Source organism: Phycodurus eques, chromosome 11 (genome assembly GCF_024500275.1).
Source record: "Phycodurus eques isolate BA_2022a chromosome 11, UOR_Pequ_1.1, whole genome shotgun sequence".
NCBI classification, from domain to species: domain Eukaryota; kingdom Metazoa; phylum Chordata; class Actinopteri; order Syngnathiformes; family Syngnathidae; genus Phycodurus; species Phycodurus eques.
In genome coordinates, this window is record NC_084535.1 from 22,452,856 (window position 1) to 22,475,751 (window position 22,896).

The window sequence follows — 22,896 nt, forward strand, 5'->3', positions numbered from 1 at the left end:
ACCTTTGCCGTTGGTTGTGAGTCAATCAGTGCAGATAATGAAACGCTGTAATCAAACAATAATTACTTGATAAACTGCTCGGGTGGCAGGCATAGGGCTACGGGGATTTTAGTGTGTGTGTGTGCGTGAGGGAGAGACTGAGAGAAAGAGAGATTGAAGTCCTATAGTTATCAAAGTGCCTGTGTTGTGTGAAGTGCTCAGTGTTGAATTTTCTATTGAGTTTCTGTGCGCGTGTGTGTGTATGTGTGTGTGTGTGTTGTGTGTGAGAGAGAGATCGTGAGACATAGTAGGTGTGTGTGTCAAGGTTCTGCCGGTCCCTGTTTTTTAAATGACTCTGTGTCTTAATCAGGGGCCCCCATTTACATCACTTTGCATAAGTGACATGTGGATTTATTGTCCTTTTATACTGGATGACATTTGCACCTATCCATATAATACTTAATCATCTTTCCACAGGGAGGAAAGACTGCTACTGTGTACGAATACAAATGATTTCCTCATACTTGAGGTGATGATGAATCAAATAGATGAAACCCAGGAGCAGCACATGAAATTTGATTTGATCTACTCTGTGTGTGTAACAAACCACATCATTGTCAACCCTGTAATGGGTCGCAGTGGCCTAGTTAAACTTAAACAGTCCCCTCCTCCCATTTCTATTACACACACACACACACACACACACACTCATCATCACACATTCTGGAACCCTCCTCCTGTCAGGTCTGCCTTGTGCTTCTTGAGCAATCAAGCCTCAATGATTGTTCTCCATCACATAGTCTGCTCCAGACCAGCCCCTCACCATCTGTGAAGTAATTACTCTTTTTAGTGGCGGCCATCAGAAGACAACCTCAACGGAGGGAGACACACAAACACACACACACGCACACACACACACGCGCGCGCACACACACACACACGGCTCACTTTTGTTCAAATATATAAATCAATTCTATTCACAAACATTTCATCTGCAAGTGAATTCTGTTTGTTGTGTTGTGGTGCACTTAGTCACAAAGTAAGACAGAAAGATTGCACAAACACATTTACCTTCTGATTCCACTTACTATTATTATAGGTGTGGTTAAAAATGATCTCCAGCTTTTACTAAATGAAACATCCATGGCAAATATTTTTTGAATGGCCGTTCCAATTCCTTATGGCTATTTTCTGCTAACCTGGGAAGGCATTGTAAGGAATTTATGAGAATGCAGGTATGGTTTCTTGCTGGAGACATTAGAGAGGATTTTGCCAGAACAACACTATTAGCAGAATCGGACAACAATTTTTTGGAGAACGCAACTTCATATTTTGCTTTGACAACTTACAAGATGTAGCGCATGCACCTACTATGTCATTAGTTTCGTTGATCCAGTTTGCCTTTAATGGATATGACACTCCAAACATCTTTTAGGTCCCTGCCTTTTTCCAGGGTATGCCTCCGTGTGTGTGTATGCCGGGGTCTCGTTTGATGTGCGTCCCATGTCCTAGACGCACAAAAATGATCAGGGACACATAAAGCATGGTGAATATGCATCCACTGACACACAACAATACTTACCTACATACAGACCCTTTCCCAAAAATTTTAATATCATGGAAAAGTTTGTTTATTTCCATAATTCCTTTCAAAAAGTTTAACTTTCATAGATTATAGATTGAGGGCCCACAATTTAAACAATTTCAAGTATTTGTTTATTTTTACATCATTTGGGCTTCCAGCTCATAAAACCCACAAAATCAGTAATTCAAAAAATTTTAATACTGTGAAGAAATCAGCCCAAAGTTTACAGGCCATAAATGTTTTAAACTCAGAGTCACACACTAATCATCTACTAAACTCAAACCACCTGCACAGGTTTCCCCAGGTGTCATTAAATTGCTTCAGTTTGGTTCAATTGTCTCAGTTGGGTTCATTATGGGGAAAACTGCAGACTTGACAACTGGCCAGAAGACCATCATTGGTACCCTCCATAGGATGGTAAGCTACAAAAGTTCATAGCTAAGGAGGCTGGCTGGTCACAGAGTGCTTTGTCCAAGCATATCAATGGAAGGGCAAAATGTGGCAGGAGAAGATGCACCAGCAAAAGAGATGACCGTGGGCTTCCGCGGATTATCAAACAGAGAAGATTCAAGAACTTAGCAGAGATCCAAAAAGAGTGTAATGAAGCTGGAGTCACAGCTTCAAAAACCACCACATTCAGACGCATCCGGGAGATGGGCTACAACTGTCGGGTTCCTTCGGTCAAGCCACTTCTGAGCCTGAGCCAACGTAGGAAGCGTCTCAACTGGGCCAAGGAGAGGAAGGACTGGACTGTTGGCCAGTGGTCCATGGTCCTCTTTTCTGATGAATGTTAAGTGTGCCTTTAATTCGGGAATCAAGGTCCAAGGATTTGGAAGAAGACGGGAGAAGAACAGAACCCAAACTGCTGGAGGTCCAGTGTGAAATATCCACAGTCAGTCATGATTTGGGGTTCAATGTGCAGTGCAGATGTTAGTAAACTCTGCTTTCTTAAATCCAAGGTCACTGCAACAGTCTACCAGAATGTTTTGGAGGACTTCATGATTCCTTCTGCTGAGGTTCTGTATGGAGATGCTGATTTCATCTTCCAGCAGGACCTGGCCCCTGCCCATATACCGCCAGAAGCACTAAAACCTGGTTTGATGCCCATGCCATCACAGTGCTTGACTGGCCAGCCAACTCGAGAGATCTAAACCCCATTACGAATCTATGGGGTATTATCAAGAGGAAACTGAGGGGCACCGTTTTTTCAGCTGCAGGGACAGGACTGGTTGCCATCGAAGGAAAGCTGAATACGGCCAAGTACAGGGATATCCTGGACGAAAACCTTCTCGTGCTCATGACCTCAGACCGGGCCAAATGTTCACCTTCCAACAAGACAATGACCCTAAGCACAGAGCTAAAATAACGAAGGAGTGGCTTCAGAATAACTCCGTGACTGTTCTTGAATGGCCCAGCCAGACCCCTGAATTAAACCCAATTCAGCATCTCTGGAGAGACCTGAAAATGGCTGTCCACCAACGTTCACCATCCAACCTGACAGAACTGGAGAGCACCTGCAAGGAGGAATGGCAGACGATCCCCAAATCCAGGTGTAAAAACTTGTTGCATCATTCCCAAAAAGTATTAACCTAAAAGGGTGCTTCTACTAAATACTGAGCAAAGGGTCTGAATACTTACGGCTGTGTGATATTTCAGGTTTTTTTTTTTTCAAAAAACTTCAACAATTCCATCTTTAATTTAATTTAACTTTAATGATTTTAGTAAATGGCTGCAATATAACAAAGAGTGAAAACTTTAACGGGGTCTGAATACTTTCCGTACCCACTGTATATCCAATCTGATGATCTGCAAGTGGCAAAGCTTTGAGTCAAGTAGGTGAAAACCAGAGAGGAATAAGAGTAAAATGTATCATCATCGTGTACCCAAATAGAGAAGGGTTTTGGTGAAGGGAGATTAAGAAAATATTTCTCTCTATCAAAGTTTCTTCACTTTAGTTTCAACAAATTGAACACTTCCGAAACTTCGTATTCGTACAAAGAATATTTGTCCTATTCCTAGTCAGCTGATCCAAGCTCATAAATGCACAACCATGAACCTAATTTATTAAGATGTCACAAAATGCTAACATGCCAGCTGTTTAAGTTAAGATGCACAAAAGGCTGTTAATGATTTAAAATAATAATAATAATAATAATAATAATGCCTTGTCTTTTATGTACAATGTGAATTCAAGAAATTAAAACTTTTGGTTCTATGAAAAAAGGAAACCAATTAGTCGTACGCTATTAAGTGAAAGCTCTTATTTCACTTTTGTATTCAAAATTGCTCTTTATCCAAGCAAAAATATAGTTTATCCAAATAATTAATTGTTCGATAGAAATTTCAGTCGGATACTCGTGTACAAAGATATTTGTGAGCTGCAGCCCTACATTCAACTCCCCCAGTATATTGTCATATTTTTATTGTTTCATAAAATCTTTGTTTCGGGTCCCTGTGCGATTAAGCTGCAAAAAATTGCTCTTCAAAATTTGAAAGTTGCTCCTCAAATGAAGAAATGATTAGCAACACTGCTCCTCAAAGAAAAAAAACAACATTTTGTGCCTTGTTTGTGTGTGTGTGTATAAGTGCTTCAGCGTATCATTATCCACTAAGAGTACATGTCGTGTCTTGGTGCTCGCCAATCAGAACAAGAGTAGGGGGGGTTATCTTTTCATAAATACATAGGATACATACATAGGAAACGAGACTTTTTTTTCGGACTCGATAAATTATCCTTGATGTGGTAACACCCGGCGCACCGCTCATGACGCACCGAGCTGCTGGCGGAACGGCCTTGGCTCCGTAGATGCAAACGACTGGGTCATTTTAGGGAAAGTGACGTTGTTGTGTTTTTTTTTTTTTTTTTTTTTTACATTTGCTAGCCCGCGAGCTAACTAGCTAGTGTGCTATGAAGCCAAACAGCTCACTCTTGCTCGCTCGATTGTTGTGACATCATTTAAAGCAGAGGTCAGTAACTCGCGGTCCACGTCGGGAGCCAGAAGAAGTCTGAACAGTTCTGTTAAGATCTGTTAAATTAAAATATGTAAACTAGTTTGGTACTTCACTGTTGTGTCAAGATGCCAAACAGAAAAGGGGAAACTCAAACTTTATTTTTCTTAAATTCAGCACTTGATTTAACACGTATAACTTTCTCTTTTTATTTACTTGCTCTTATTGTGAAACGCAGCCCTACTTTTATTTCATTAATGAGAGAACATTACACAGTCGTGCTCATATGTTTGATTACCAGGGCAGAATTTGTAAGATGTGCACAATTCTTTATTGTGCTCTAATATGATTATATCAGTGGCAAAAAAAAAAACATCAACGATACTATCGTTTATCTTGAAAGTTTTGGGGAAAATATAGTCTAAAAATGTTGCTTTTGTGACAAGCTTTAACACATACTGAGAGAGCGTAAGAGCAATGGATAACACAAACATATTGTACAAACAGTATAAAAAAATAGAGTAACAACTGTAATAGAAATCTGCAATATAGCGGGACTGTGAAGCAAAACCGCGATGTAGCGGAGGATTCCTGTGTCTGTATTCTGTGACTATACGTTGCAGGGACTTGTTGTTCCAGGGCTGGGACTCATTGTTTTCATAACATGTGCATCCCGGGATTCACATAGTCTCAAGTGGAAAGTTATCTACTATATGTTTAGGTATATATCAGGTTTTCCTGCGCAATGGTAAAATGATGCACATCTTTTTACTCTCAAAAATTGTCTGTCAAGGTTGTTGCTGACAAGTATAAGCACTTAAGACAGAGGTGAGGAATTCGCCCACGACTTGTTATAGCTGGACCTGGAGCCAGTCGGGTGCCATGTACTGATCAGCCCCAGGGCCGCACACACCGACACTTGGAGTATTGGGAGAGAGTATGCTGGATAGGCCATATTCTCCAATGTGCGTAAGAGGTGAAGGCGCACAGCTGCGCACTTTTCTGGCTACACAGATTCGCCCATCAATCTAGGTCTTTCATTCACACACATTCATGCAAGATACGTGCTTTGGGCGGAGCAACCCTAAAATGTGGGCGTTCTCTGTCGAATCTGGCTTTGCGTGTATTCTCGCATCGACTTACAAGCTAATTTTGTTTTACGTACTTCAGAGGTTGTCGTAAGTCAACACCCTGGGAAGGTGAAACATATTGCATTTGAAGTTTGGGTGCAGTTACAATATATGCCACACGTATACAGTATACACACATATACGTACTAATAATGTTTTTAAAGAGACTTACAGGAAGCTATCAAATTTATTTAAACTACCACAAAAAATTTCCCTTTTTTTCCTTTTTCTTTTTTTACAACAGTCTCATGCAGTATGCCAAAACTGGCAAAGACTTATACACTGACTTGAAGGCTCAGCTCTCCAGCCAAACCAATCCCCCCAACCATGCCTTTACCACCATACCATACAAGCTAGTTGATTTCAATAATTTAGAGCTGAGTTCCTCAACCACCGTGGCCACACACAGATTGAACAAAAAATAATGAGTCGATCAAAGAGTGAGTTGACCATTACAGGGTTTTAGCCGTAATATTTGTTGGCGGAGAATATTGGTGCTAGCACACTTCTTCACAGTTTGTTAACGAGAATCACCTACAACTGCATGGAGCAGAATAAAAAAAGGAATGCTCTCTTTGAAAGTGTAACTGTGGCCAGAGTGGTTCACATGTCCGGACTGTCCGACATACACTGCATCTGTGACAAAAGGCATTGAAAATTTTAAAAATGCTTCATCTTTTTTCACAAATTTCAATGATATTCACAAGTCTCAGGAAAAAGCAATTTTCCTTGATTTGAAGGCAGCCTCAGCTGTCAATGACTCACGCCTCTTTGTTGTGTTTGCATTCATTCACAGCTTACGCGCAACGGTGGCGTCAGAAGTCTGTATGGGAGAATGTGTTTCTGAGAAGTGCGCAAGTCCAGGCACTTAAAAAAGGACTAAGCCGTGAACAGGAGAATATTGCCCTAAGTGAGAGTGTTCATTTGTAGCTTCACATTTCTTCAGACAATTTTGTCTGCATAATAAATATATCTGAGAGCAACCAGCCATTAGGTCTTTATCTTCGCATGGAAATTAGACTATAAACCATGTGTGGTTTTATTATAAATGATGGTAGTTTGAATTTTCATTCATGAAATGATGAGTGTGCATGCGTGTGCGTTTATATTATGCAGTATATATCCCTTGAAACATACCACGGCGTCACTTATATATAAACATATGCATGCATTTTGATTGATTTAAAGGAAAGCTTTTAGTATTCCTGTGATCCAATTTATTTGCCCCTTTTTTGTACAAAATCAATGCAAAAATTAAATCGGGAGCCCAGCGTCAGAAGGGAATGCAGTGGACAATGAGAGCACAGTGGAAGAATGTATTCTCCCTGTAACATGGTTAACGGAAATGGGCTTTGAGAAAGATTTTGAGTGACATCGACCAACAGCACAACTCCACCATGTGGCAAATGATGAGTGCTTTCAGGGAATGAAAATGAAAGTTAAGCAAAGCAAAATGAAAGGAAACATGGAAAAAGACAGATGACGGCAATGTGACTGTATCCTCCAAGAAGGAAAGAAGCTACGGAAAATGTCTTTCCAATACACGATAAGAGTAATGCATAATAAATGTACTCAAAGTAACTCGAGTAACGTAAAACTGAATTGCAGTTGTATAAAACTGAATTAGCACTTATTCTCGCACAGAACTGGAAAAGTGGAAAAATCAGACAATGGTTTTGTGAAAATTACTGGCAGGAACAAAGCACTGAAAAAAGAATGGTGTGCAAAGTCATGTCACAGTGCATAGGGCTTGTCAGGTGGCCTTAAATCAGTCATCAATATGTCCTTGAATGTTACTTGAATGCACGTCTCCCATTTCCTACATCACAAAGGCTTCATCTGGTAAATAGAAGAACTGAACCGTTTCCTGCCAAGGAAATACATTTTTTAAAAAGTGATTGTCTAAAATAATATTTTAGAACATGTTGTTTGTTTTATTGGGATTCATCTCGAAAAATATTTGAGAAATATTCTCTCTCCTGTCAAGTTTGCAAAAGCAAGTAATACAACCCCAATTCCAATGATGTTGGGACGTTGTGTTAAACATAAATAAAAACAGAATACAATGATTTACAAATCATATTCAACCAATATGTAATTGAATACACTACAAAGACAAGATATTTAATGTTCAAACTGATAAACTTAATTGTTTTTAGCAAATAATCATTAACTTAGAATTTTATGGCTGCAACACGTTCCAAAAAAGCTGGGACCGGTAGCAAAAAAGACAGAAAGTTGAGGAATGCTCATCAAACACCTGCTTGGAAGACAATTGCAAGGAATCTAGGGATTTCCTCATCTACGGTCCATATCATCATCAAAGGTTTCAGAGAATCTGGAGAAATCACTGCATGTAAGCGGCAAGGCCGAAAACCAACATTGAATGCCCGTGACCTTCGATCCCTCAGGCGACACTGCATCAAAAAACCGACTTCAATGAGTAAAGGATATCACCACATGAGCTCAGGAACTCTTCAGAAAACCAATGTCAGTAAATACAATTCAGCGCTACATCCGTAAGTGCAACTTGAAACTCTATTATGCAAAGCAAAAGCCATTCCTCAACAACACCCAGAAACGCCGCCGGCTTCTCTAGGCCCGAGCTCATCTAAGATGGACTGATGCAAAGTGGAAAAGTGTTCTGTGGTTCGACGAGTCCACATTTCAAATTGTTTTTGGAAATTGTGGACGTCATGTCCTCCGGGCCAAAGAGGAAAAGAACCAGCCGGACTGTTATGGACGCAAAGTTCAGAAGCCAGCATCTGTGACGGTATGGGGCTGTGTTAGTGCCAATGGCATGGGTAACTTACACATTTGTGAAGGCACCATTAATGCTGAAAGGTGCATACAGGTTTTGGAGAAACATATGCTGCCATCCAAGCAGCGTCTTTTTCATGGATGGCCCTGCTTATTTCACCAAGACAAGGCCAAACCACATTCTGCACGTATTACAACAGGGTGACCCCGGACTGTTGAACAGCTGAAGTTGTACATCAAGCAAGAACGGGAAAGAATTCCACCTACAAAGCTTTAACAATTAGTGTCCTCAGTTCCCAAACGTTTATTGAATGTTGTTAAAAGAAAACATGACCCTTTCCCAGCTTTTTTGGAATGTGTTACAGCCATAAAATTCTAAGTTAATGATTATTCGCTAAAAACAATAAAGTTTATCAGTTTGAACATTACATATCTTGTCTTTGTCGTGTATTCAATTAAATATTGGTTGAATATGATTTGTAAATCATTGTATTCTGTTTTTATTTATGTTTAACACAACGTCCCAACATCATTGGAATTGGGGTTGTTCACCTCGTCTCTACCAGCAACGACCCAAGTACAAAACGCTCCCCCAGAGTCTTATTTAGTTCCTCCAAGCATCTAGGGTCTTCTGGACTTTCCCGGAACACTAGAGGGGGCAGTCTGTGCTTGACGAACACTGATTGGTTGACACAGACGTCTGTCATTACCATTTCATCTTGTTTACTTTTCACATTCCATGAACCACTGTAGCCGCCATTACTCTATATATGCAGTGTTTCAGTCGTTACAAGAAGTTATTTTTAGAATGGATGAAATGAGACTCCTGCCCCCGCTGGCCGGCCTCACGCCAGTGTTCGGGCGAACGGGTCCTCCAACCTGTCTTCGCCAAAGAGGTCACGCACGCCTGCGTGGGGTCACGCCTCCGAGGGCCTTAGAGACTCAGACGGCCCAGCCGGCTCTGTCTGCCTCCTGCGGACCCAGCTGCTTTGTTGGCGGATGCTCCTCACACGGCTTCGGCCCGGCGAACGCTGAGTTTTTCCAGCCTGCTCCCGCTCCACCACTCGGGGCTTAGTTATGCCTCACACCGCTTGCTCTCAGAGGAAGAATTTACAAATCTGTGATTCGCAGTTTTGCTTTTGTGATTGTGTGTGTGATTTTATCAGGCAAAAAATTGCAATGCGAATCTGCTTATTTCGAGCCTTGGTGCAAGATAGCAAATTAAGCAAATCTGGTTTTGTTTGTTTGTTTGTAAGTGCACAATTAAATTTTTTTTAAAAAAAACCTTTATTTAGCCAGGTTAAGGTAAGGTATATGCAATGCCGACCTAGCTGCAAACAGCAGAGTAAAACAAAGCAAAATAAAAGCAAATACATAATGCAAACTGTACAATGTGATATAGTTACAAGTTACATATTCCATAAAAGGCATGTGAGTTGGTGTCCTCTAAAGCTGCAGGGCAAAATAACATAATCACCTGGATGCCAAGACATTGGAAAAAACTTTTTGATAAAAACATTTTTAGATTTTTATTATTTTTTTTATTTTATATACATGCATTTTTGATTAGAATGTATGTATATATTAAAAAAGAAGAAGAAGCTCCCTGCCTCAAAGATTGGAGCCAGCTTGTAATTGCAAATGAGAATCAGTTTTCAATTGCCTTACCAGGATTAAATAAAGTGTCAGGGTTAAGTTTTACAGGTATCAAAATATTTTAAACTTTGATTAAGATAAAAACTAATACATAAACTGAAAAGGTTGAGTTCTCTGCAGTGACTTTATAGATCCAGCAAGTGTCAGTAATGAGCAACATAGTAACACGGTATCTCTTCTACCCACCGTCATCAGTCTCATGTGGATAAGATACCCTGAACTATGAGGTGAGGTCGAAACATAAACCACATTGGCCACAGGAACCTTTTGATACCATGAACTTTGACACATTCAATTCAAACTTAACCTTCCACCTAACCTTGACCTTCAGAAGGCATGCCCAAAAAACACAAACCGTCAAATAAAATATAGATTTGCTGAGGTTTTGTGTCACATTATGCATGACGCCAGTAGAACTTAAGATCCAAATTCCAATTTGTACGACCTTGGGGGTCATTCGAATAGATGTTCCTCTGTATTCCATTTTCTGTGGTGTTTGTTGCGCACATAACTTTGGGCGGAAGCACAATGGGTATTACTGGGAGCATCTCACGCGGATTTGTTTTTCCAAACAAATTTAACAGGTGAAGGTTTGAACAGATAGTCTACTGAAACAGAGGTGTTCCCTATGGCCCAACGTACACCGAGGGATGTGGCCGAAACGCCGCACAGTGTTCGGGGTTCACCAACTAGCTTTCATGAGTCGCTGACTGTAAGCTACTAGTTTTGCTGCGATTTAAAATTTTATGAGCCAGTCAAAATTGCACATGAATGTTCAAAAAAGGTTTCTTGTGTATTAAGCGTATGCAACGCTAAGCCAATGGCAGCCCCCAATCTGTACCAGTACAATATATACAGTGCTGTGTACATATTATATATTTATGTCTAGTGTTTTACAGTAATAATTATATTTCTGTATTTCTTCTTTTTCACACATTTACTATTTGTAGCAATTCGCTTCTTACGCGACAATCACGGCATGTTTTTGTGGTTCATTATTTTTATTCATGATTATGATGGTCATCATTTTGTGGCACCTTAGAATCCAATACAGGTTTACAGTTTTTCCGTTTGGTAGCTGTGCATTGCTCAATTGCTTGATGTGTGGCGAAGAGTCGCCAACTCCACATTTTCACGACGGTCCACTTCAGTCACGTTCAGCTGCATCGCTCAGTGTGCGTCGGGCTTAGGTGAAGGTGAAGGCCTAAAGCGAATGCGCTGCATGTTCCTGCGTAAGGAACAGACAATGTGGAGTGATTGCTCCAATTGCATAACAATTGATACCTTGATATTGATATAGATAGATTGATATATTGATATTCGTTTTAAAGCATGTTGATGAGGGACTCACCTATTGCTGTGGTAAATGGACAGAAAAAGTATGCATTTGAATACATAGTATTACCTGTCATGATGTAGATAGAATGATGGGAATGCATGAAATGCACAAGAATGGTGCTGCTCTTATGTGTGGGTGTTTGTCAAGTCTCGACATGGATGGAGAGAAGAGCAGACCATTGTTCTGGGGTCACAAGGAGGGTGACTAGAAGCTTAGTGAAAGCGCCCCTAAAAACCAACCTGGCCATGTTAGCTTACTTTCCCCCCAACACTAGAGGAGAGACAGACGGTGGGAGTTTAGACACTATTCCAGGGAGAGTGACCTTGCCCTTTCTGTAGGAAGATATGAATAATCACACAAATGGCCGCCTACCAATACCTCAACTCCTAATAAGTGTGCGAATTCAGAGTCGATGTCCAGTGCAGTGGATAGTTCTTTAAAGTGGAAATTTCGCCGAGCCTGTTTTTAACTGAAAAATTTGGTGGTCTCACAGTGGAAGTTTTTTTAAAACAATTATTTTGCCTGTAAATGTAATGGAAGCGCTGAAAATGGTTGTCTGTGAAAAGAAAGGACATGCGAATGTATTTATAACTTTTCAGTGTGGGCATGCACGAATACTTCACAACCAAAACATTAATGGCAGAACTCATTTGTGCTAATAGTGCTTCTCCAGCAAAGTGTGCATTTACTGCACCACAATTGAATCCAGCAGTCGCATTACTTACCAAAGTCTTCATTGACATAAATGTCAATAAAGTGTGTTAAAAATACATCTTCATCCACGAAGAGAGTTAGTTAGTGCACAATAATGGAGTTGTTTTTTGTTTTTTGTTTTTTTACAAAATGTCATTGCCAACTACAGGTCTGGCATATACATACATCATCACAGCGTTTTCAGCCGTTTTTGCCACTCCTTGTGAATGGGAAGTTAATTTTTGAGCATTATTGTCTGTATGCGAAACTTTTCAAAACAAATACAAGGCTGTTGTCTTGTAAATATACCACAAGATTGTTTTGTTTTGTTTTTAGGACAAAGCCATTACTAACAAGGCTAGCTCCTTGGCTTCTGAATACTTCATGAGTCATGTCATATTTGTATTTGCTTGTGGGTATGTTTGTCCGATTGCGCCCCTGTTTCTGTTACTTGTAGCATAAACCGAGGCTTCTTGTTCTCTGCCTGCCAGTCATTCTGTCGGGATTCAGAGGCACTCGCTCCATTTATGGAGACTTACTAAAGTCGTTATAAGACAATGTTTAGTTAAAGCAGTGCCGTGGTGTATGGCTGATCTACTGAACACGAAAATTGTTTTCAATCATCTGCACATCCATCATTCTAACTACTAGAGAGCCTGTGAAATTGGTGAGGGGCCATTGTCTCGATAATAGCTGAATAATGTCCACTGTCATGTGTCATTGCCCGGGATGATGCTACTGAAGGGAGGGCTTTGTTGAAAACAATCTTTGTCAGAGAGGATTGAGTTCAGGCCATCTGTGACTTCTTTCCTTCGTGTGGAGAAACTAAATGCTACACATGTCATAGCTGAACCCTAGCGAGCTGTGAGCAATGAGCTACTGATGGCATTTTACTCTGTTTGTACTGCGCTGTGCCAATGTTGTGCCTGCGAGCCTCCCAGCTCGACAAACTGAAGCAAACACCCCGCTTTATTGATAGCATTTGGCCGATCTTTTGTGCGCATGCGAGTATGTGTATGTTATGTTGTGTTTTTTCAGGCCTCCCCTGACAACGCAAACAAACATTGCAACCGAGGCTGCGAGTCGTTTCTGACGTTTTAGCCGATGGAGGCCCTTCGAATATTGACATCCCCTGCATGATGCCCTTCTGTGCCCTTGAACTGATTATGATTCTTATCATACCCATCTTGCAAGTTATATAAAAACCTTATTAAGGATTGTTCCCTGTCATTTCCATGCCATTTTGTACAAGGTAGCATAGTTTTATTAGGAGATAAGAGTCTGAGACTATGAAGTGAAGGCCAGCAACATCCATGCTAGTGCATGGTTACGATAAAACCAGCTCGGGTCTTTGTTCATCTCGCTCTTGATGTTTTCGTGTTTAAAAAGAAAAAAAAACTAACAAACACAATCTGTTTGTCAAGTGTTGTATAAATCAAGTGTGTTGCTGCAGTACCTTGTGACTAAAATGTGAATGACAAGCCCTTAACCTCAATTGCAGTGTGACACACGCACACTACACTGTCGGTAGGGGCTCACCTCGCCTCGTTTTACTGTGTGAAAACAAACAGGCTGTAGTAAATGTGAGTAATCTGTCTGCAGTCAAATCAAACATTAAGTCCCAAACCAAGCGTGAATGAGTGAGCTCTTGATGGGCTCTACACACTCTCGATATGGAACCATAAACTCATGCATCATCTGAGATGATAGGTCAATGGCAGAAAAATGGCCAAACAAACCAATCAGAAAATCGAAATGTCTACTTAATAAAATATGTTTTGCAAATGAGTTTAATATTCTCTGTCAGACCTTATCGGTATTACAAATGACTACAAAATAATTACCTTGCCTCATTTCAGCTGGGGTAGGCTTTAACCGACCTCCCATTAACCAGGATATAACTGTGAATGAATATCATATTCACCTTTTTTTATAATTAAACAAAGAATTAGCAGCATCAATTTACTATTGGGAAGGCATATAAATTAAAGAGTTTACCTGAACTGACTGTTCGAAGAGAATAGTCAGTCAATCTGTGCTGTATTTAATCTGAGCCTTTCTTTGCATCAGACAGAAATATTTGGTTTTTGGTGTTCAAGGTTAGCCTTAATGAATTTCTGACTTTGCAGAGAAGCCCAGTGGGTCACCTCAAATTTGGGTAGAAAAAGGTGAATTCAATTTAAAATGATTAATTTTCAAAATGGTAAAACATTGAGAAACTCACGGAAATGTATAGATTCTGGACGGTTTCTTTAAGACGGGTGGGCTAATAAATCATACTGAGAGTTTTGTCTCATATTTTCACTAACTAAGCACCTCAGTACTGATGCAGTGCTGTTGCATACCAGTGCAAACATATTGTTGAAAAACTACCTATCTGACAGTGTCAATCAAAACATTAGATTATCGTGTTTGTAAAGCAATACTTTTTTTTCTGCTCTTATAATAGATCATATTCAATGTATACCTAATTTTCAGTAATATGTGGTCAGTGGAAGTAAACCTTAGTCGTTAATATCGCACATCAGCTATTCTTAGTATCCTCAGTATGAGTTCTGACTCATGCTCGACTAACTACTAGTCTACACTATCGTCGAGACTGCAGTTAATAGAACAGTGTGTGTCGGTCTTTGTACCTGTGTGTGTATAACTTGTCACCTCTTCTATACAGGTGCACAACTGTTAGACTTATCAGCAAGGACCATTAATTAGTGTAATTAGTCTTTGTGCGGGCTATAGGGGTCTGATAGGACTGATGGCCTCCAGCCCACACCCCCTCTCAGACAGTTTACCCACCGTGATAAATTTGTGAAGTCACTAATCGGACACGTTCATCACTTTAGCCAGAGCGCACTATTCAACTGTTTGCTGTTGCATTAAGGCTTGTTATCTCCCTTCGAACCAATGGGGGTTGCGGTTCAGAAAACCGGAACAGCCTATAAGTGCACACACAGGTGCACAGAAGTGCCCTTTAATTGCCATTGTAGAGAGATTTTTAATCAGCTTTTACAACTGGCTTCTCTCATCAAAAATGACTAAGTTTTGTAGCTAATTGGTCGTTTGCTATCCGGCGGAAGTTTATTGTTTGAAAGAAGTGTGGAGGAAAACTCCATCTTCTCTCAATCTCTTTCAACACCAAAGTAACCTGGGGCTTGTTGGTCAATAAAGTCGTAATAGAGTCGGGGCCATGATAGGAGGATTGTTCTCTGTTAGGACTGGGATCCCTCCCTCAGGAGGCATTCAGGCCACCCTGAATTCACACAGCTCCACCAATCCTTTGAAGATTTTCCTCTTTTCCACCTTCCCATAGCCCCTTTCTGTCTGATCTGTTTTTATCCCTTCTCTTCTGCCTCCTATCTGTTTCACTCATCCTATTCTTCATGCTCTCTTTTATCCCTGGATCACTTCTTTAGCCTTTTGATTAGCATACCAAAAACCCATGCATTTCCCCCATGGTTTAAGTCCTATTAATGCTAATTGGAGGCAGGGAACCTCTCTGAGCAACGCTCCGCAGGTCTGTTTGTTCACCTGGTGGGTGGGGGCCATGTGAGTGTTCACGTGTTTGTGCCCCTGCTTTAACCCCATACATGAAGGCACACACCCAGCCATTAAATTAGCTCAGGATTTATAAAATTAATACCGCTCATATATAAACAGTATTTCAGTGAGTGTTCATTTCATTGAAAATTAAATGGGTAATAAATCAGTCACGTTCTAAATGTTGGCTAGAAATACACTAAAAAACATTTCCGGGCTTTAAGATAGCGAAACTTTCTTGACTATTACTCTGTCTCACTCAGGGGTGGGTAGTAACGTGCTACATTTACTCCATTACATTTACTCAAGTAACATTTTGGATAAATTGTACTTGTTGGAGTAGTTTGACTACAACATACTTTTTACTTTCGAGTATTTATGTTAAAAAATAATCAATACTTTTACTATGTTACAATGATCGACATGCCGCTCTCTACTTTTATTTATCTATTATTACGTGCGGGATCTGTTTTTAGACTTCATCATCGACTTCCACATCGGGTGCCGTTCTTCCCATCCAACGTGATCACTCGTGTCATTTGACTCCAATTCACCAATCAGGCGGTATAAGGCAGTCACTTGATGGAACTCACACCCTTTGTGGCCCAATCAAAGTGACTAATTTTGAGGGGGTGGGTGGGGGGACAGCCACGCGGGTGTTTACTTGACAGACACCGAAAAACAACAGCTTTGTCATGTGGCGTAGTCTTAAATTATGACTGCCCAAGCGTGGATATTTCATCCCACTTCTAACTTGAGAAAACACCTTGCAGTGAGTTGCAGATGTTTCTCTCGCTCTCTCTCTCTCGCTCTCGAACAACACCCTATCAATAGGCCTGGTCAGCAAACAGTTTCTTCATTCAGTCATTTAAATTAATAAAGCAAATAACGTTTCTGTAGGGGAATAATAAATTAAAATGGTGGCAGGTGTGTGTAGACTCCCATATTTAAAAAAATAAATAACTAAAAAATAAAAATTTATGTTCATGCTCTGATTTATTATTTCAAATCAGAAGTTTCTCATGAGTTTCTCTTTACTTCAGTAGTACTTTCTTACTCTTAAATATTTGGAGGACTGCTTTTTACTTTTACTTGAGTCATATTATTCTAAAGTAACAGTACTCTTACTTGAGTACAATATTTGGCTACTCTACCCACTTCTGATCTCACTGCCGTCAAACTCAAGACCCGGGGGCCAGATTCGGACTGCCACATCATTTTATGTGTCCCGCGAAGGTAGTGTCAACCAGTCATGATTTTTGCTAAAATCTATTCCAAAATTTCAAATTGTCATATGTAATAAATAATAACATTGAGATTCTGCAAGCATTTTTTTTGTGACCAAACCCCATTTACAATTACTTGAACAATAGTTGAACAAACTGTTATCCTTGACTTCTCATTTCAAAAGTAATTACTAGTTATCCATTAATTTGTTATGCACAGTCCCCTTCAAAAGTATTGGAGTATAGTCAATTCCTTTGTTTTTGTTGTATACTGAAGACATTTGGGCTTCAGATCAAAAGATGAATACGAGACAAAATTCCGAATTCCAGCTCTTATTTCATGGTATTTATAGCTGGATGTGTTAAACAACTCAGGACAGAGCACCTTTTGTTTGAAGCCACCCACTTTTCAAGTGAGCAAAAGTATTGGAACAGATGTGATTAAATTAACTTAAAGTCAATAACATTTAATATTTGGTGGCATAACCCCTACTTGCAATAACTGCATCAAGCCTGCGACCCATTGACTTCACCAGACCGTTGCATTCTTCATTTAAAATGCTTTTCCAAACCTTTACTGCAGCCTCTTCTCCCTTCAGTCCCCTCTTCAGTAGGTAAAATGCATGCTCTGTTGGGTTAAGGTCCTGTGGTTAACCATGCCAGTCTAAGACCTTCCACTTTTTCTTTCTGATGAAGTCCTTTGTTGTGTTGGCAGGGTGTTTTGGGTTATTGTCTTGTTGCATGATGATGCGTCTCCCGATTAGTTTGGATGCATTTTTCTTTAAATTGCTGGACAAAATGGTTTGCCAACCTCCACAGGGCAGGGGTGAAGGTATCACAATCCACTCTTCGAAGAAGACTTTGTGAGAAGAAATATACAGGCCATACCAGACTATGCAAACCACTCATCAGCAAAAAGAATTGGAAGGCCAGATTGGATTTTGTAAAGAAGTACAGAGATGAGCCACAAAGGTTTTGGAACTAAGTTTTCTGGACTGATGAGACCGAGATTAACCTCAACCAAAGTGATGGAAAGGCCAAAGAGTGGAGAAAGAAAGGATCTGCTTATGATCCAAAACACACAAGTTCATCTGTGAAGCATGGTGGAGGTAATGTCATGGCTAGGGCTTGAATGGCTGCTTCTGGAACGGGCTCACTAGTCTTTATTGATGATGTAACTCATGATGGTAGCAGCAGAATGAATTCTGAAGTCTACAAAACCATTTTGTCTGGCGGTTTACAGAAAAATGTACCCAAACTAATCGGGAGAAGCTTCATCATCATTTCATACCTAATGAAAAGTCACTGCTTATACTGATGCAAGTTGGTATATGGCTGTGTTTTCCACTACTGGTTAATGGTTTTGTAAGTTGATTTAAAATATTTTCAATCAATACATTACATTAACATTACATCTTTCAGAACTTTAGAGAAGTTGTATTAAAATAAAACTATGCTTGCAATGTCGCTTTGTGTTCTGCTACATTTAGCACAAGTGCAACTGAAGAAGCAAATTGGATTGGTATTACAGTATGTAAGGCTTCCCTTCCACCCTGATGAGCACCGGCAAACAAATTGGATTGGCGGTGTGTAAATCTGAAGCCGTTTGATGAGCCGAATGGGCAAATTGAATTCTCAACAATGTAAATCTTTATCAGCTCGCCCGGTGCCGCGCCTGCCGCTGCTTAAATCAAGTGATCATTCCCTGCTGTTCCAAGACACGTGCAATCTCTGTTGGCCATTTGCCGCCACACCTAATCTGTTTTTGATGAATGTGTAGGGATGTAGTCATACATATCGGCAACTGAGTCTTCCCCGACCCGCTCCGCCTCAATTGCTCTCATTCTCGCTGTTATTCTGCCCCTCCCTCTCTCTCCTTTCTCTCTCTCCACCAAACACACTCTCACAACCTGTGCAGTTGGCAGAGAAATATTACTTTGATTAAGCCATTTGTGTGTGTTGATTCAAGAGATTACTCAGATGACTAGTCATGCTAATGGACCTCCTGTTGTTTTATTAGGAATACTTTGATCACTTTGTGCTATAAAGCAGATGTGATTTTTTTTTTTTTTTTTTCAATCCTGTTCAGCACTTTGATTTATAGCTCACATATATCTCGTCATTAGAGACGGCACTTGAGATTTATTCACACTAATGCTAATATGGATTGTTTTGTTTTTATGTTTTTTTTTTTGTTTTTTTTTTATTCCCCCACTAGCGCTTGCTGTTGGTTTTTTCTTGGTCTATTTGTGTGAACCGTCTGAGAATACAGTAGAAATGCATGCATTTGTTGCCAAAGATCGATCTAATCGGAGTATAAAAAAATTGTACAAAGAAATCTTACAAATTCTGCCGGGGTAATCGAACATATGAGCACAGCTGTGTGTTTTCTCATTTACTAAATAAAAGTAGGGGTTTGAATTTCAAAATAAGAGCAAGTAAATAAAAAGAAAGTATTATGTGTTTAAATAAAGTGCTTAATTTCAGAATAATTATTTGAAAAATCGAACAAAATACAGATAATACTTTGTTTTGATCATTTTGGTAGAAGCAAAATCATGCATTGTGAAAATGCATTATACATAGGTTGAAGGGTTCTCAAGAATTTTGAGGTCAACTTTGGGGGTCCACATTATAAATGGGTGGACAATATACATGAGAAATTATGGTAATTTAGTTTTGTTTGGAAAATGATTCAAATATGATAAATAGATAGACCTAGATATTTATTGTGTTGTCAGACCAACAGGCAGATATATTAAGTGCTGTTACTATCAGTTAGGTGGTCATACATTTTTAAATACCTATACTCAGAATAAACCCCTCTACTTGTTATTCTATGTTTTAAGGGTCAAAAGTGGTATTGGCTGAAATATAACTGCAAAGTGTATAATTTCACTGAAAGAATGCTGAAATACAACTTAACTTGAAAGTCTCTCACCTTTTTTTTAGGGAGAGATACTGAGATACATTTGAGATACTGCACCACTTTGGTTAGTCCACCCAATGGATGTGTGCCAAATCATTGTAATGTACTCATCGGGAAGGGATGGACTTCTTCAGTATTACTGTATATTGTTCATGTTAAATGTTGTAAAATAACCATTCTTATGGTAAACACTTTTTTTTTAACCACAGAAAAACAATCATTATGTATGAAGTTGTATTTTTTTGCCATTTGAGTCACAGTGGAAGCAATCCACCACCCCATAATCAGTTGAACTTTCTTTAACACTCCGGCCTAGGTGGAGGTCTGCTCTCTGCTGCGAGAGATTATACAGTAGTTACTGATTGTGTTTGGCTTGTCTTTTCCTTCAGTTACCCATACAGTGAAGACAGCAGTCAGGGAAAGCAGTACATGAACACCAGATGCCCAGCCTGGTGTGACCGAATCCTCATGTCTTCATCTGCCAAAGACCTGGTCTTAAAGGTGAGCTTCATCCTGATTACCACCAAGCTTTATAAATGCCATCTACTGTAAGTTCATTTCAGATGCTTTTGCATGTTTCATTTAGTACATTTATTGACCACAACGCCATCACTGTTTCCTTGAAGTGTTTAAGCTATTCACAGCTCCATTGTTCTTGATCCACCGTTGTCCGTCTGGAACTTCAGACATGGAAGAATGAGGTGTCTGTGAATATTCATTCTGAGTACTAAGCCGTATATACAGTATATCATATAGGGCCGTTAATAAAGGTTTGCGCTTGCAAAAACGGGTGCAAACTTGATTGTTTATACAAAAATTGTAGAAGCTAATCTGCTAATGCGGTGCCACCAGCATTTCCAACCAGGATGCCAAATGCACCAAATTGCAGCGCATTGTTGGAGGAGTATATGCAAATGGTTACATTTTGCATGCACAATGTGATACACAGTGTTACATGCGAGACAAATTGCAGTGCCTGATTTTGCGTCTTTAAATAGTGCATCTAAAAGGCATGTTCAAATCAGAAAGGTGGTGCCAGTGTAGTGCAGGCAAAATGAGTGGCAGCGGGGTGAAATTTAGCCTGTTTTTTAGCTTTTTATATATATATATATATATATATATATATATATATGTGTGTGTGTGTGTGCGCGTGTGTGTGTGTGTATAGTGGTCTCCACCACTTCAACACCTGTTGCCAACAGTTTGTGCAATCTGTTAGAGTAAGTGAACACGCAATTTAGCGCGTGCTATTTAAGATCTTAGTAAATCAGGCCCATAGAGTTCCTGGGGGCCTCATCCTCTTCATAAAGCCACAGTTTGTGGCCTCCCCTCGTGTCTTCAAACTCCTTTCTCTTCTCACAGCCTGTCCTATAGTATGTTCTCTCCTGACTCACTAATTTGTTTACTGGATCGTTTGGAAAAGCCACCATGCAGCCATAGGCTTTCCTCACATGATCATTTGGATGGAAAAGGGTAAAGGATAAAAAGTGTCCATGCCCAACAAAAAAAAAACTAAGCATTTGAGATCCTTTTGGTAGGATTCTGAGCACACATTTGGGTGTGGAGAGCCAAACCTTGCAGCATTCAGCTGTGAAAAGAGATGCAGCAGTGTATTGTACACCCAACAGCCCTCAACAGGGGGCTGCTTAGGAAGTTTGACTTTCTTTTGTTCACGAAAAATGAGAAATTCCTTCCTGACCTTTCTTCTTTGCTGACTGGAACAACACTAAAACAATAACTGTGTAAGGGAAAGTTGGGGAAAAACAGTGACGGTAAAAAACATTCGCATGCACGCATCTGGGCGGCTGTTTGCTGTGTTTCCGTGGAGCAAAAGCTAATTGCTTGTAATGCAGAGGACAGTTAGTGTGTCCACAGATTGGCTGATGATTCACTGAGCACACACTGTCCGGCTCTGAGCATTACAGATTGTTGAGACATAGGCCTGTAAACAGGCCAGCGCGTGGCGTCATCTATCATGGCACGGTCGGTTAACTCGCCATCATGTTATTTTCTGCTTGCCGAGCCCTAACACGCCAAAGGTTGCCTGCTGGCTGTGCGGCACAGCACCAGCTCCAGAAGCACCGGTAATGAATGTTTAGCCGAGCGAGCGCTCCTCCTCTGCCGGAGGGCCCCGGGTAATTTGTTTATCTGTCTAAAGATTACGCAGCCTGAAAATCCACAATTTTATGCCGCCTTTGTAAATGATCAAGTGTGCGTTTGATGAATGTATGTGCGGGCTTTGGGAGGCAGCGGCTCACGGCCAGCTCGCAGACATATAGAGAGGTGCCAGTGCATGGCCCGCAAGAAAAAGATAGCGTGAGGTGGCGCCGCTGTGCGTGCTGACCCCCTCCACCGCAGGATTGGTCTGAAGTTAATTTGGATTTGGCTTTATGGTTCATTCTCAAGCTTTCTGTCTCTTTCTTCTGAACCGTCAGTGCACCTCACCATGTCACAGCGAGTGTGTGCGTGTCCATGTGTGTAGGGGGTGGGTGCTGATGGCTATTTACAAACTCTTTAGTTCAACCAGACAAGTGTGATTTATTCGCCAGTCTGCAGATACACGTCTGCATGGGTAACAGCTTCTTTGTGTGCACAAAGTGAAATTGAAACACGATTCCCTCAGATAGGCTCGCAGATTACAGTGGCAGTGCATCGAGTTTAGGAGCAAAACACACACTTTATAAATGACTACTGTGTTTCATTTCTCTTCACTGCACCGGGCACAGTTTTGAAGGAGGATCTCAAGAGGTGTTTTCGGCTCAGTGGATGCAGCTATGAGAGAGGTTTTTTTGGTTTTGTTTCATTATTTCAAATCAAAATTACTTTGCAGTAACATCTGCCATCCCAGAGGTTCAAGCAAAACAAAAAATTTGGGGCCAATGTGAAATTCGCTGTTATGCTGTACAACCTCTGCAGCTAATCTGGAAATGCCGTTGTGATCGTGTAACCTTTTTTTTTAAACCTTTTATTCTCGTCAAGGTATTCCTGTTAATTGTGTTTAATGACGCTCACGCAATGGCAGTTCATCCATAAATGTGGCATAGAAACCCACGCAGGTGCTAACTATTCACATAAGCACATGTTGTTGTGTTCATAGCTGTACTAGTCTTCTT

General features: G+C 40.3%; 1 protein-coding gene across 3 annotated transcripts in view; it reads left to right on the forward strand.

Annotated features, from left to right (window-relative positions):
• LOC133410026 (inositol polyphosphate-5-phosphatase A-like) overlaps positions 1-22,896 on the forward strand; it is a 205,403-nt gene that overhangs the window by 173,305 nt on the left and 9,202 nt on the right. For all 3 annotated transcript variants that reach the window (XM_061690722.1, XM_061690724.1, XM_061690723.1), the window contains exon 14: positions 20,173-20,284. In XM_061690722.1, the coding sequence (XP_061546706.1) occupies positions 20,173-20,284 (112 nt within the window). The remainder of the gene's footprint in view (positions 1-20,172; positions 20,285-22,896) is intronic.